Below are 13,219 nucleotides of genomic sequence, written 5' to 3'. Positions count from 1 at the left end.
GGGAATGCGATTGAATAAGAATTTTGTCTCAGCTTTTAGGTCTTATAACAGAGAATGTCTTTACAGCCTCAGTGCTATTTTTAAAACAAATTTTATAGAGCTAGAAATTCCCATTTTGGGGAACATTGCAGAATTAGTCATTTCTTCCTCAAAAATATAATTGTTTAAGGAATAGAATCTTATAATTTTCTTCAGAAAGAAACTTTATTTGCTTTTATAGTTGGTGACAGAAAGTTATTCTTTTGTCCATATCTACCTAATCTAAGAAAAAAATCTATGAAATACTTTGTAGCCTAGAAATAGCAATTGAAATAGCAATTGAAGCCTGATCTCATTTTTTTCAGTCACATATTTTATATTTCTTTCCTGAGGGAAAAGTAAGAAAAATGTCAAGTTGTTGATCAAGATGAAGTTAGGATATATATCAAAAACTCACATAGCTGATGATGTACTAGATTCAATATAATGCAGGACTCACTGTGTGGGAGAATGGTAATTTTATTCATAAAGGAATTGTATCAGAATATATAGAAACATGTAAAGATTTCTAAAATGTTTGGAATTTGAGATGCATTTTCCCATAAAAAGTTATAATTTATAATATTCTAGATTAACCCTAAAACATATTTAATAAATAGAATGAAAAAATATGGTTTCCTATTTGTTAAGTACTCTGCTAAATAAGGGTTGTATTTATATAGAAAAATGGAGAAAGTCAGTGATCTAGCATTTATTGAGTGTTGTACTATGAATTGAGCTCTCAAAGACTTCATCTTCTAATACACAACATGTGAAAAAGAAGGTACAATTTCAGGAAGGTGGAAAAGCCTATAAATACTAAGGAATGAGGTGGGAATAGAGGGGAAATGTTATGAGATGGGTTTTCTGCAATAAGAAAGGATATATGTATCTATGTTAAGGTCAACGGGGCCTTAGGTTAGTAGATGTGTTGTTATAGTAGTAGTAATAAACAAAAACATAATTGGATAAGTAGTAAAAAAAGCATTTAACTTGAGTGCCTTAATAAAAACCTATTTAGGGGAAAAGAAAACAGTTTGGAGGAGAAGAATGCTGAGGGAAAAAAAGATTCATTATCTTTTTATTTTTACATTGCCTATATTTCCCCATATACATAGATACATATATCCTTTCTTATTGCAGAAAACCCATCTCATAACTTTTTTTTAAACCCTTAACTTCTGTGTATTGGTTCCTTAGTGGAAGAGTGGTAAGGGTGGGCAATGGGGGTCAAGTGACTTGCCTAGGGTCACACAGCTGGGAAGTGTCTGAGGCTGAATTTGAACCTAGGATCTCCTGTCTCTAGGCCTGGTTCTCAATCCACTGAGCTACTCAGCTGTCCCCTCATAACATTTTTTAAAGGAATAAGAGAACAAACGTTGAACAAAACAAATCAATACAGTGAAAAAAATCTAAATCTAGTGTTGTATATGATGCACCATACTTCACAATGTAGAGCAAGCTGGGAGTGATGGTAGGGTTGATCTGGGGTTCTTCCGAGTATTTTCAGGAGATTTATGTGTTGTTAATGATTTCTTTTCATCCAGTTTTTTTTAAGATTGATTTTATTTTCCTTGACATAGGCATATCAGTGGCATTGCTGTTCATCTTATTGATCATGATTAGGATTGTTTTTTTGGCTCACAAATGAAACAGAAGAAAAAGAGAAGGAAAAAACCTTATGGTTTTGGAGGCAATGTGATTCAAAGACATAGGTGAAAGTGTGGTTCTTTGCAAGAAGGACCACCTCTTCATCAGATTGTAAAATTATCAAGCCTTCTAGGAAAGTTGTGATATTGTTTTCTCTTAGTTCTGCTGTTTTTACCTTTTTGTCTTAAGGCAGAATACTTCTGCTTTTCACAGAATCTGTGGATTTATTTCTATATTCTGAGGATGTTTCCATGCTTTTGTGTTTTGTTAATATTTTGACTTGTTCCTTTTTTACTTATGCCAGGCACTATGATATGCACAATAGTTACAAGGAAAGGTAAAGACAGTCCCTTCTCTTTGAAAGCTCAGAGTCTAACAAGGGAGATAACATAAGAATAATTATGTATAAACATTATATAAATTATTTATAATATCAATCATAAAATATGTATTTAGTGTGTGCTATATGCCAGGTACTGTGCTATGTTCTGGAAACACAAAAAGAGGCAAAAGATAGACCTTGCCCTAAGGAGCTTACAGTCTAATAGAGGGAGACAATAGACAAACAAATATATACAAAGCAAGCTATATACAAGATAACTAGGAAATAATTAACAAAGAGAAGGTAATGGTTAAGAGGGGTTGGGGAAGGCTTCTTGTAAAAGGTGGGATTTTAGATGTCACTTAAAGGAAGTTAGAGAAGTCAGTAGTTAGTGCGGAGTAGGGAGAGAACATTTTAGACCTGAGGGTCAGTCAGAGAGAATACCTGGAGCCCAGAGTGACCTGTTCATGGGATAACCAGGAAACAAATCCTGTAATATCTGAGAATATATGTTTGGGGGAAGGGGGGAGCTAGGCTATATATTGCTTTGAAAGCTAAAAAGAGTATTTTGTATTTGATCCTGGAGGCAATAGGGAGCTATTGGAGTTTCTTGAGTTAATCAGACCGTAGAAAAATAATTTTCTTTCTTTTTTTTTTTTTTTTAAACCCTTAACTTCTGTGTATTGGCTCCTAGGTGGAAGAGTGGTAAAGGTGGGCAATGGGGGTCAAGTGACTTGCCAGGGTCATACAGCTGAGAAGTGTCTTGAGGCTGGATTTGAACCTAGGACCTCCCGTCTCTAGGCCTGACTCTCAATCCACTGAGCTACCCAGCTGCCCCCAGAAAAATAATTTTAGAGGAAGGAGGAGTAGGGAGAGATTTAAGGCAGGCCGACCTGTAGACCATTAAAATAATTCAAGCATGAAGTGATAAGGGCAGTGCAACTAGATTGATGGTAGTGTCATGGGAGGAAGTGGGCCTGTTAATGACAGATGTTGCAAAGGTGAAATTGACAGTCCTTTGCAATAGATGGAGGGTGAGGTGAGATAGTGAGGACTTCAGATTGACTCAGGTTGTGAGCTTGGGGACTAAGAGAATGCTGTTGCTTTCTACCAGCAATGGGAAAAAAATTATGAATTCTGTTTTGGACATATTAATTTTAAGATGTCTACTAAACATCAAATTTGAGATGTCTGAAAAGCAGTTGGAGATGCGACCTTGGGACAGGAAAGGTAGGTTTGAGAATCATCAGCATAGAGAAGGCACTTAAATCCATGTGAACTGATGAAATCACAAAGTAAAATATTTTAAAGTATAAAGAATACCAAAGTGTAAATAATTATGTACAGACAAGATATCAGTTAATCATTAAACATTTATTTAGTGCCTACTATGTGCCAGGCACTTTGCTAAAAGCTGGGGAAATAAAAAGAGGCAAAAGATAATCCTTGCCCTCAAGGATCTCACAATTTAATAGGCAAAGAGGGAGCAGAGAAGAGGATCCAGGATAGAGAACTCTGTACAGTTAAGGGGTAGGATTTGGAGAAGGAGACAGAAGGAATAGATAGGGAGGAGGAAAATCAAGAGAGAGTGCTGTCCTGAAAACCTCAAGAAAAGAGAATAGTATTATGGACAAGAGAGTGATTAACAGTATCAAAGGCTGCTGAGGGAACAAGGAGAATGAAGACAAAAAAAAAGGCCATTGAATTTGGCATTTGAGATCATTCGTAAAATTGGAAGCTAGATTATGTGGGATTAAGAAGAGATTGAGAGGAAAGTGGAGACATCTTCTGTAGATGATTTTGGACCTTACGCTCAAAGGGCAGGGGAAAAAATATAGGACTAGAGTTAGCAGAAATGGAAGGATTAGTATTTCAGATTGGAGGAAACATAGGTGTTTGAAGGAAATGAACCCGGAGAGGGGGAGAGATTGAACATGAGTGAAATAATGGGGATAACAGGAGGCAGTCTGTTGAAGGAGACAGGTAAAATGAGACCATTTGAACAAATAAGGGTGGTTTGCCTTGGTAAAGGAGTAAGGCTGTATCATCTTATGAGGCAGGGGTAAAGAAGGAAAGAGTGGCAGAATGCATCTGAGTGATAAATGAGGAAGAGAGAAGAGGGATAATTCTTAGATAAGGGGATAGGGGCAGGGGGAGCTATGGGAAATTTAAGGAGGGATGAAAAGATTTGGAAGAGCTGCTGTGGAGAGTGGGATAGTGAGTTGATAAAGGTAGTATAGTAGGATTGCCTAGGAGCAGTGAAATCCCAGTTGAGTAGTGGACCCATTCAGAAAGGTTGCATGATTTTCTCATTTTCATTCAGTTTTTTTGTCTAGGAGAAAAAGTGGTGAATGGTGGGAATGGCTTAGGGCTGAGACTTGGCTGGGCATAATCAACAAAATGATAATAAAGGACTGGAGATTTAAGAGAGGACAGTGTAGAGTTGAAATGCCTCATCCAAGAATTAAGATGGGTAGAAGAGGAGAGAATAGCTAAGTGTAGGGGAGATGTCCTGGGGAGAGAGGTGAAGGGTTCAAGGGATGTTATGGATGAAGAGTTATAGAAGGGAAGGCAGAAGAAGAGGTGAAGAGCTAGTAGAGTGTGGTCAGATAAGGGGATTTGAAAATTCTTGAACATAGAGGTGGTACCTTTGTGGGTGAGGAAAGATTAAGGGCATGATAAATTGGAGATAATTGAGAGGGAAGTCAATGATAGCATTAAGTGGTATTAGTAAAGGCTTTCTGTTGTACTTGGAATTTTAGCTGGAACTTGAAGGAAACCAAGAAGTGGAGATGATGAGGGAGAGTATTCTAGGCATGGAGGATACAAATGAAAATGAAAACAATCTGGGGATAGAGTGGCTTGTGTGAAGAACAGCAAGAAGGCGAGTGCCATTGAATTGCAGAGTATATTTAGGGGAGTAACATAAGAAGTCTGGAAAAGTGGAAGGAGGATCGCTTTGTGAAGAAATTCCAAAGAGAGAATTTTAAAATTGTTCTTAGAAGTCATAGGGAGCTGAGTTTATTGAAGGGTAGGGAGTAGGGGAAATTGACATAGTCAGATTTGGGCATTAAGAAAATTAATTTGAAAGCTGAGTGGAGGTTGGGTGGTGTTGGGAATAGACATGAAGCAGAGAGACCAACCAGAAGGCTCTTGCAATAGTTCAGATTTTATGATTATAAAAGTTTACCATTCTATAAATAATTTTTGATAACTTTTAAATTTTTTATTTTTTTGGCTTCTTGACAGGTCCTTTTTTGCTATTTAATTATTTTTAACATTCACTTAAGAAAAATTTTGAGTTCCAAATTGAAAAGGCATTTGAATATATCCATTGAAAAGGCAATTTTGAGTTCCAAATTGAAAAGGCATTTGAATATACCCATTGAAAAGGCAAGCCAGTCATACAGTGAAAACATGTAAACCATTTCCATATTTGTCATGTTGCAAAAAAAAAATTAAAAAAGAGAAAAAATTATGCTTCCTCTTGAACTCAGAGTTCATTAGTTCCTTCTTGGGGATGGATAGTGATTTTCACTATAAGTCCAGAATTGTCTTACATCATTGTATCCATCATAATTAATCAAATTTTTCATAGCTGATCATCATTACAATACTGCTGTTACTGAGTATAATTATCTTCTGGTTCTGCTCACTTCATTCTGTATGAGTTTGTATAAGCCTTTTGAGGTTTTTCTGAAACAGGTTTTCTTGTCCTTCCATCCCTCCCTCCATTCTTCCCTCTTTCCTTCCCTTCTTCCCACAACTTTCTTAGAATCAATATTAAGTATCAGTCCCAAGAGAAAAGAGAATACAATTGGGGTTAAGTCACACTTAGGAAGTGTCAAGACTGAATTTGAACTCAGGATCTTCTGATTCTATAGGCCTGACTCTCAATCCACTGAGCCACCTACCTTCCCTTCCCTTGTCATTTTTTATAGTACAATAGTACTATTGTACAATTATAGTACAATTGTATACTATGCCTTGTTTAGCCATTCTCCAGTTGATAGCCATTCCCTCGATTTCCAGTTCTTTACCAGTACAAAAAGAGCTGCCATAAATACTTCTGTATTTCTAGATCCTTTTCTTTTTATCCCTTTGTGATACAGACCTAGTAGTGGCATTACACATACAGTTTTATAGCTCTTTGGGCCTACTTGCAAATTATTCTCCAGAATGGTTTGACCACTTCACAATTCCATCAGGAATTAGTGTCCCTATTTTTCCATATTCTTACCAGGGTTGTCATTTTTCTTTATTGTCATGTTAGCCAATCTGATAGATGTGAAGTGGTGTTTTTTTTTTTAAATTTGCATGTTTCTAAACACTAGTGATTAGAGATAATTTTTAAAAATATGATGTCTAGGCTTTTTTTTTAATCATGACTTTTGTAAAGAATTAAAACGAAGGATTTGACTAAATATGTGAGAATTTTAAGATAATATTGTGGTCACTGATTCAAAAATATAGCTCAAGTCAAAATGACTTTTAATAGCTTTTATTTACAAAAGGGTAGAAAGAGTGAATGTAGAGAAATACAAAAAGAGGGCAGAGAAGATGTCTATCCTATCACACTAAATATTGTTGGGGGCTCGGCTCAGCCCAGCAGGGCTTGTTAACCCCACAACCAGAGAACCTGGAGTTCCACCCACACAGCCTCCTCCAAGAAGGGAAGGCCTCTTCAAAACTAATTTCCAGACACTGGGAAAGGAAGGCCAGCTACTCACTCACCCAAGAAACAGTCCAAAAACCAAGGTCCCAAGTCAAAGCTGAAGTCCAAGTCCAGAGTCAGCCTCTGCCAATCACCAGGCAAAGATTCAAGCCGAAGACTTGACTGAATGACTATCTCCAGAAGACTGCCTCCAGCCAAAGAAGTTTAGGGCTTTTATAGTGACTCCTTGTCCCTTTCCCTCTTCACGGGGACCAGTCACAGCTTCCAAATTGTCCAGCACTGCCCAGGGGGATAGTGTCTGTGGGATTCACACCTTTCAACCTCTGAAGGTGTAAACTCTCATCAAAAGAATTCACAAGTTCCTGACTGATTGAGTTTCTGAGTGTGTGAACTCTACTTGGTGGCTAACAAAGTGTTAAGTAGGAATATTTTCACTTCTTGGTTGATTAATTTAAAAATTGCTGATACTAGACAAAGAAAGTCTGATTCACACTTCATACTTTCAGGTAGTTCAATAATTTTTAAATTATCTCAATCTATTTTCTAGGTCACTTGTTTTTCTAATGAGATAATCCACATTTTCTTCTATTTTAAGAATTCATTCTTTTGATTTGATTTGTTTCTTTATATCTCATGGAGTCATTAACTTCCATTTTCCCTGTTCTAATTTTTAAGGAATTATTTTCTGGGACCACTTTTTTCATTTAGGCAAATCTGCTTTCTAAAGAGTTCATTTCTTTAGCGAATTTTTGTGCCTCTTTTTACTGTTTGACCATTTTTTTTTTAAAATTTATTTTAAACCCTTAACTTCTGTGTATTGACTCATAGGTGGAAGAGTGGTAAGGGCTAGGCAATGGAGGGGGGGGGGTCAAGTGACTTGCCCAGGGTCACATAACTGGGAAGTGTCTGAGGTCAGACTTGAACCTAGGACCTCTCATCTCTAGGTCTGGCTCTCAATCCACTCAGCTACCAGCTGTTCCCCCAGTTGTTTTGTTTTTTTTTTTTTTTTAATTTTAAACCCTTAACTTCTGTGTATTGACTCATAGGTGGAAGAGTGGTAAGGGTAGGCAATGGGGGTCAAGTGACTTGCCCAGAGTCACACAGCTGGGAAGTGTCTGAGGCCGGATTTGAACCTAGGACCTCCCGTCTCTAGGCCTGGCTCTCAATCCACTGAGCTACCCAGCTGCCCCTCCCCAGTTGTTTTTTAAGATGATATTTTCCTTAGCATTTTTTGTGCCTCTTTTACTTGAACTTAAAAAAAAAGTTATAATTTTCTTATACCACTTTCATTTCTTTCCTCAATTTTTTCTCTCCTGCTTTTTATCTCTTTCTTTAGCTTACTTCTAGAAATTCTTGTTGGATTTGTGTCCAATTTGTATGTTTTTCCTTTTAGGCTTTTTTTCTTTTTTCTTTTTTTTCTTTTTTTTCTTTTTTTTTTTTTTTTGCTCTATTATCATGGTGGTGTCTTTTGGCCTAGTGAAGCAGTGTAAATGTTTCTTGTTTTTTCATAAGAAATAGAATCTTGTTTGAAACTAATAAAATCTCGTGAGCTTTACTTCTTTTATGTTTAAAGCATAATACTGTTTCCTTTTAGCTCCAGCAAAGAAGTGGACAGAGATATTCTTTATTTTTAAGTATTTTGATATACCATGTTAAGAATAGTTGTGAACCTCCAATGAGAGGATACATGGTATAGTGGAATAGAGAACTAAAAAGACATAGATTCCTGTATATCTGACCTGTTTATATATTTTTTTTTTGAGTTTATATTCTATTCTATTCCTTGCTTTTTAATGGTGGATATAGTATTTGTGGTGTAGGTGCTCATTGTTGCTCTAAGGAACCATTAAGATAATACATTAAGTCCTCTGAAAACTGATTAGTTGCTACTAAAATTATTCATAAATCTTTTTTTTCTAGTCTTATTTGTTTTCTTTTTGTACTTTATTGTACATTCATTACAAATGCTATCTCTTGTCAAAATAATTTTAAGTGATAATTGTAGAAGTGTCTAGTTCCATGTTATGTAGATCACTATATTGTCTAAATGTAATAAAAGGTGCTAAATAATACTTTTAGGTAAATTTGACACATTTATTTGTCTTTTTATTTGATATAACTTTTTAGTCTGCAGATTAATAGATTTTATTCACCAATTGATAATACCTGTCAAATTTGAGAATACCTGACAGCATATTATTTTTGTTTACAGCAACTTTTTCCTAGGGGGAAAAAAACTATTTGGGACCCTCCTTTAGTTTTACATTTAAAGTATTACAGAATTTGAGATACTTCTTTAGTAAAATATTTTATTTTCTTGTTTTTAATATTGTTTTACCCACCACAGTAGTGAGAAAATGTTAAAAATCATTTACTAATATAATAAAGTAATTTTAACATTATGTAATAATTAACTTGGTTTAAATAGCAACATTAAATTTAGAATTTTTTAGGACTGTGCAGACTTAATTTTAAGGCTTTCCAGTACCCTACCCTTGTTAATTATAATTCCAGAGATTTTTAGCTTTCTTTTTTTCAAAACCCCTCCAGTTGAGTAGTGAAAAATGATAAGAAATGCAACTTACTTACACCTTCATTTCTGTATTTGAAACCAAAAGGCTTGGGATTGAAATCCATAAATCTGCTACTTGGGATTTTTGGTAAATTACTTAAGTTCCTGGGGTCTCTAAAGAGAGAGAGGTACATTAGATAGCCCAGATCCAAGATATTAATTTTATTAATATCACTTTTTTTAAAGGAACAAGTTAATGATTCAGATAGAAATTTTAAAGAGAATATTAATTTTTCCCCCTACACTTAAGGTAAAAAGAAAAAGTATACAATTATTTGCCATACTGAAATATCAATTAGATTGAACAGCAATTGACTAACATCTTTGTGAACTGGTAATAATAAAAGAAAATGTATAGTGCCTTTAAGATTTGTAAAGTACTTTATTTCATTCAATGCTTACAACAGCTGTGGGAAGTAAGTGCTATAAATTATCCATATTTTACAGTTGAGAGATGTGCTCGGGGTCATATGGCTTGCAAGTGTCTGAGGCCAGGTTTGAACCCAAGCCTGGTATTCTGTCCATTGAGCCACCCAGTTGCCCCCATATTTTAAAGGTGAAAAAAGCAAGGCAAAGAGAATATTGATTGATTTATATAGGATTACAGTTATTTGTGACTGAGGTAGGATTTGAATTTAGGTCTTCCTGACTCCAAGCCAACACCTAGCCGGCGCACGCGCTCTCTCTCTCTCTCTCTCTCTCTCTCTCTCTCTCAATAATTATATTCAAGAAAACCTACTTTATTAATAGGTTTGTTTTCCCTCAGGCTTTCCAACATTTGCCATTTTTGTCAGTTTAATGGGTATGATAGGCTTTCCCCACATTTGCATTTGCAGAAATTTGCTTTTCTCAGATTAGTCATTTTTTAGTCACCCCCTGTTGTTGATACCTTGGATTTCTTTTTTTTTTGAATGCTCCTAGTTTATATTGTTGAGCTATTTGTCGATTGAGGATGTTATAATTCATAGTCCTTCTGTAATCTGATCCCAATTTAACTTTTCAAGCTTCTTAGAATTTGTGATTTGGCCAATCTTGACTTTTTGCAGTTACTCAGACATAACATTACTTCTCAGTTTTTTCTATTTGTATACCCTTCTCATCTCATCCTTTAGCTTCTTTCAAAGCCCAGACTAAGTACTACTTTCTAGTTAAGACTTCTTCAGATCTTCCCAACTGCTAGGACCTATTTCCCAGTTACATTATATGCCTTTTATAAATCCTGATATATGCACATTTGTTTTTTATAGAATGTACCATTTTTTTTTTAGGGCTTTGCATCCCCACAGTGCCTGGCACACAATAGGTACTTTATGAAAACTTATTAATTGTAACAAAATTCACTTGTTTGCATTGATATGCCCTAGGTTTTGACCTTAGATGTTTTTTGCAGTGATATTTTATATACCCAAGATAAAATTGAATGTTCTCAGTTTTGCTTAGGATCTTCAAATGTTATATATTATATATATATTTAGTTTTTCAAATGGATTAATAATCTCATCAGTGTGAATATTCCCTCCAAAATATACAACTCTTTACTTTTCTCCATCCTTTGTGACTCTAGTTCATGTCCTCCTAAATGTGTCCTAGAGGGTCTGCCAATATTTTGAGATTCTCTTTTTCTGTTGAAGGATATCAGTGGAGCACATGAGTTGTCTACCATTTACTCCTTGTTTTCATCACTTGAGCTTCCCAGTTTTTTTCTCATATTTCTTTTTATGGCATTCTTTATTTGGATTGTTGTTCAATAAATCAACCACTCAGTAAATATTCATTAAGAACTTATTCTCTGCTTGACACTGTACTAGGCTTTGGGGTTACAAAAACAATGAGAGAAATAATTCCTATTCTCAAGAAGCTTGTACTCCAGTTTTGGAGTTAGCAAGGGCATATATAAGTACATATATAATAAATAAAAAGAGGAAAAAATGGAAATAAATACCAAGAGGTTAAATACAAATTAATTTGGGAAATAGGGCACTAACAGTTGAGAGGGGTGATTATAGAAGGCTTCTTGTAGAAGGTGGTGATTGAGTTGTGTTTTGAGTAAAGAGAGGGAAATGAAGAAGTGGAATTGAGGAGGACTACCAAGCCTGGAATGAGAGAAAGCAATGGAAAGACACAGACATAGTTGATAAAGGAATCTTATGTGTGAGTGATGTGTACTTTCTTCCCTTAAAAAAAGTATTACAGCTTCAAAAGGGTTCCATAACTTAACAGCCATATATTAACACCAATATAATGCCAATATTTAAACAATGGGACTTTTATTTCATTGTCAAATTTGTGGCCATTATTAAGTTTGCAATTTCTTAAAAATAGTTCAGCTTCCTCTCCTTGTGTTTAATTCTTGGCCCATTTCATTGTCCATTTGAAGTGATTGTTAAAAATACATACATGCGAACATATCTGTATATGTGGATGAACAACCTATTTAAAAGATCTAAAGAAAATAGCAACCAGAATTTGTGGAAATTAGATCTATTGTTGATAAATATTTTTAACCTGGTTAATCAGATAAGTTTAACTTTTGTTTTCAAAGGTCTTTTTTGACTTAGGAATATTGAGCATAATTGAATCCTTAGAAAAATTATCTTCTAGTTCATAGGTGTTAAACTTGGGCTATAAGGGGCCTGCAAAATGACTAAGTAGAGGTTCACCTGGATTAAAGTGCAATTGGGAAATGTTTAATAAAATAAAAATATGATACAACATAGGTAATATTAATTTCTGATTTTTTAAGTCAGTATTTGACCTATAAGAGTCTGAGTTTCACATAGCCATTTCAGTTCTTTATCCTTAATAGCTTTTAGTTCTTATGTTAAAGTTAAAAAAGATGTAGGTGACTGAATGTATGGTGACTCTAAGTTATAGTCTGAAAGTTTTTTTTTTTAATGCATGAATGATACCAAAATTTTTATGATTTGCCTCCTCTTGCCTATTAATTAGCAGCAGAAAAAAAAGTCAAGCCTGGCTTATTTAGGTTCTTCAAAACAAATGTTAAGTACAATACATTGAATTTTTATTATTAATACAACTTAAATTGCTCACTTTACATTTTCCAGGAACACCATTTACAGCGAGCAATTTCTGCACAGCAAGTGTTTAGAGAAAAGAAAGAGAGCATGGTCATTCCAGTTCCTGAGGCAGAAAGCAACGTCATCTATTATAATCGTCTGTACAAAGGAGAGTTTAAACAGCCGAAACAGTTCATTCATATTCAGCGTAAGTTATTTGAGCCATTGATTTCTGTTTGCAATTTGGTTTTTCAAATCCCACCCCTCCTCCTTCCACCCTTTCCTAAAATATACTTTAAAAATGTATACATTAGTTAAAACAAATTTAAAAATGGGATCTCTTGTGTCTGCTTTTAAAATTTAAGTACATTTTGACCACGGTTACAGTTTGTCAAAGGTAATATTTATGTGGCATTTAGTACTTGTGACTGATTTCATCTGATATTTTATTGACTTTTTAATATATTTTGGGGGAGAGGAATAGAGAACTGCTTGCAAACTTTTTGTTTTAAAGGTTTGGTTTCCATTAAATCTAATGCCAGGATGAGTTTTTAAAATATTTTTTATGCTGACTCAGGAAAGCCATCACTTAAAATGATTTAAAAATTCCTGGATGTTTCAGTTTTATTTCGCAGAGACTCATTTTTAAAAATTGAATTTCTTATAATTTGTTTCTTTGATTTTATATTCATCTGTTCAATTTATGGGGTTAATTCCACTTATATTAAGTCAGGTAAGAGTAATAATAAGCTTTTTAGTTTTGATTAGAGACTCCCTTTTTAGTGAGTCTTATTTTCTTTCAGTTTTCCTATATTGGTTAAAGATTTCTTGGAAGAACTTTATCATTTTATTTCTCTGTCAACACTGGCAATTTAAAGTTTTGTTTTTGTTTTTGTTTTTTTGCTTTTTTGCTTTTTTTTTTTTCCCCTTGGGTTAGAAATATTGAAATCCTTCTTAAAAATCCC

At 34.6% G+C, this 13,219-nt stretch overlaps 1 protein-coding gene across 2 annotated transcripts in view; it reads left to right on the top strand.

The window, feature by feature from the left end:
* Positions 1 to 13,219, top strand: part of EPC2 (enhancer of polycomb homolog 2) — a 191,222-nt gene that overhangs the window by 34,409 nt on the left and 143,594 nt on the right. For both annotated transcript variants that reach the window (XM_044669886.1, XM_044669885.1), the window contains exon 2: positions 12,303 to 12,462. In XM_044669886.1, the coding sequence (XP_044525821.1) occupies positions 12,303 to 12,462 (160 nt within the window). The remainder of the gene's footprint in view (positions 1 to 12,302; positions 12,463 to 13,219) is intronic.

The sequence above is a fragment of the Gracilinanus agilis genome, chromosome 3, assembly GCF_016433145.1.
Source record: "Gracilinanus agilis isolate LMUSP501 chromosome 3, AgileGrace, whole genome shotgun sequence".
Lineage (NCBI taxonomy): Eukaryota > Metazoa > Chordata > Mammalia > Didelphimorphia > Didelphidae > Gracilinanus > Gracilinanus agilis.
This window is presented reverse-complemented; position numbering and strand designations above follow the sequence as displayed.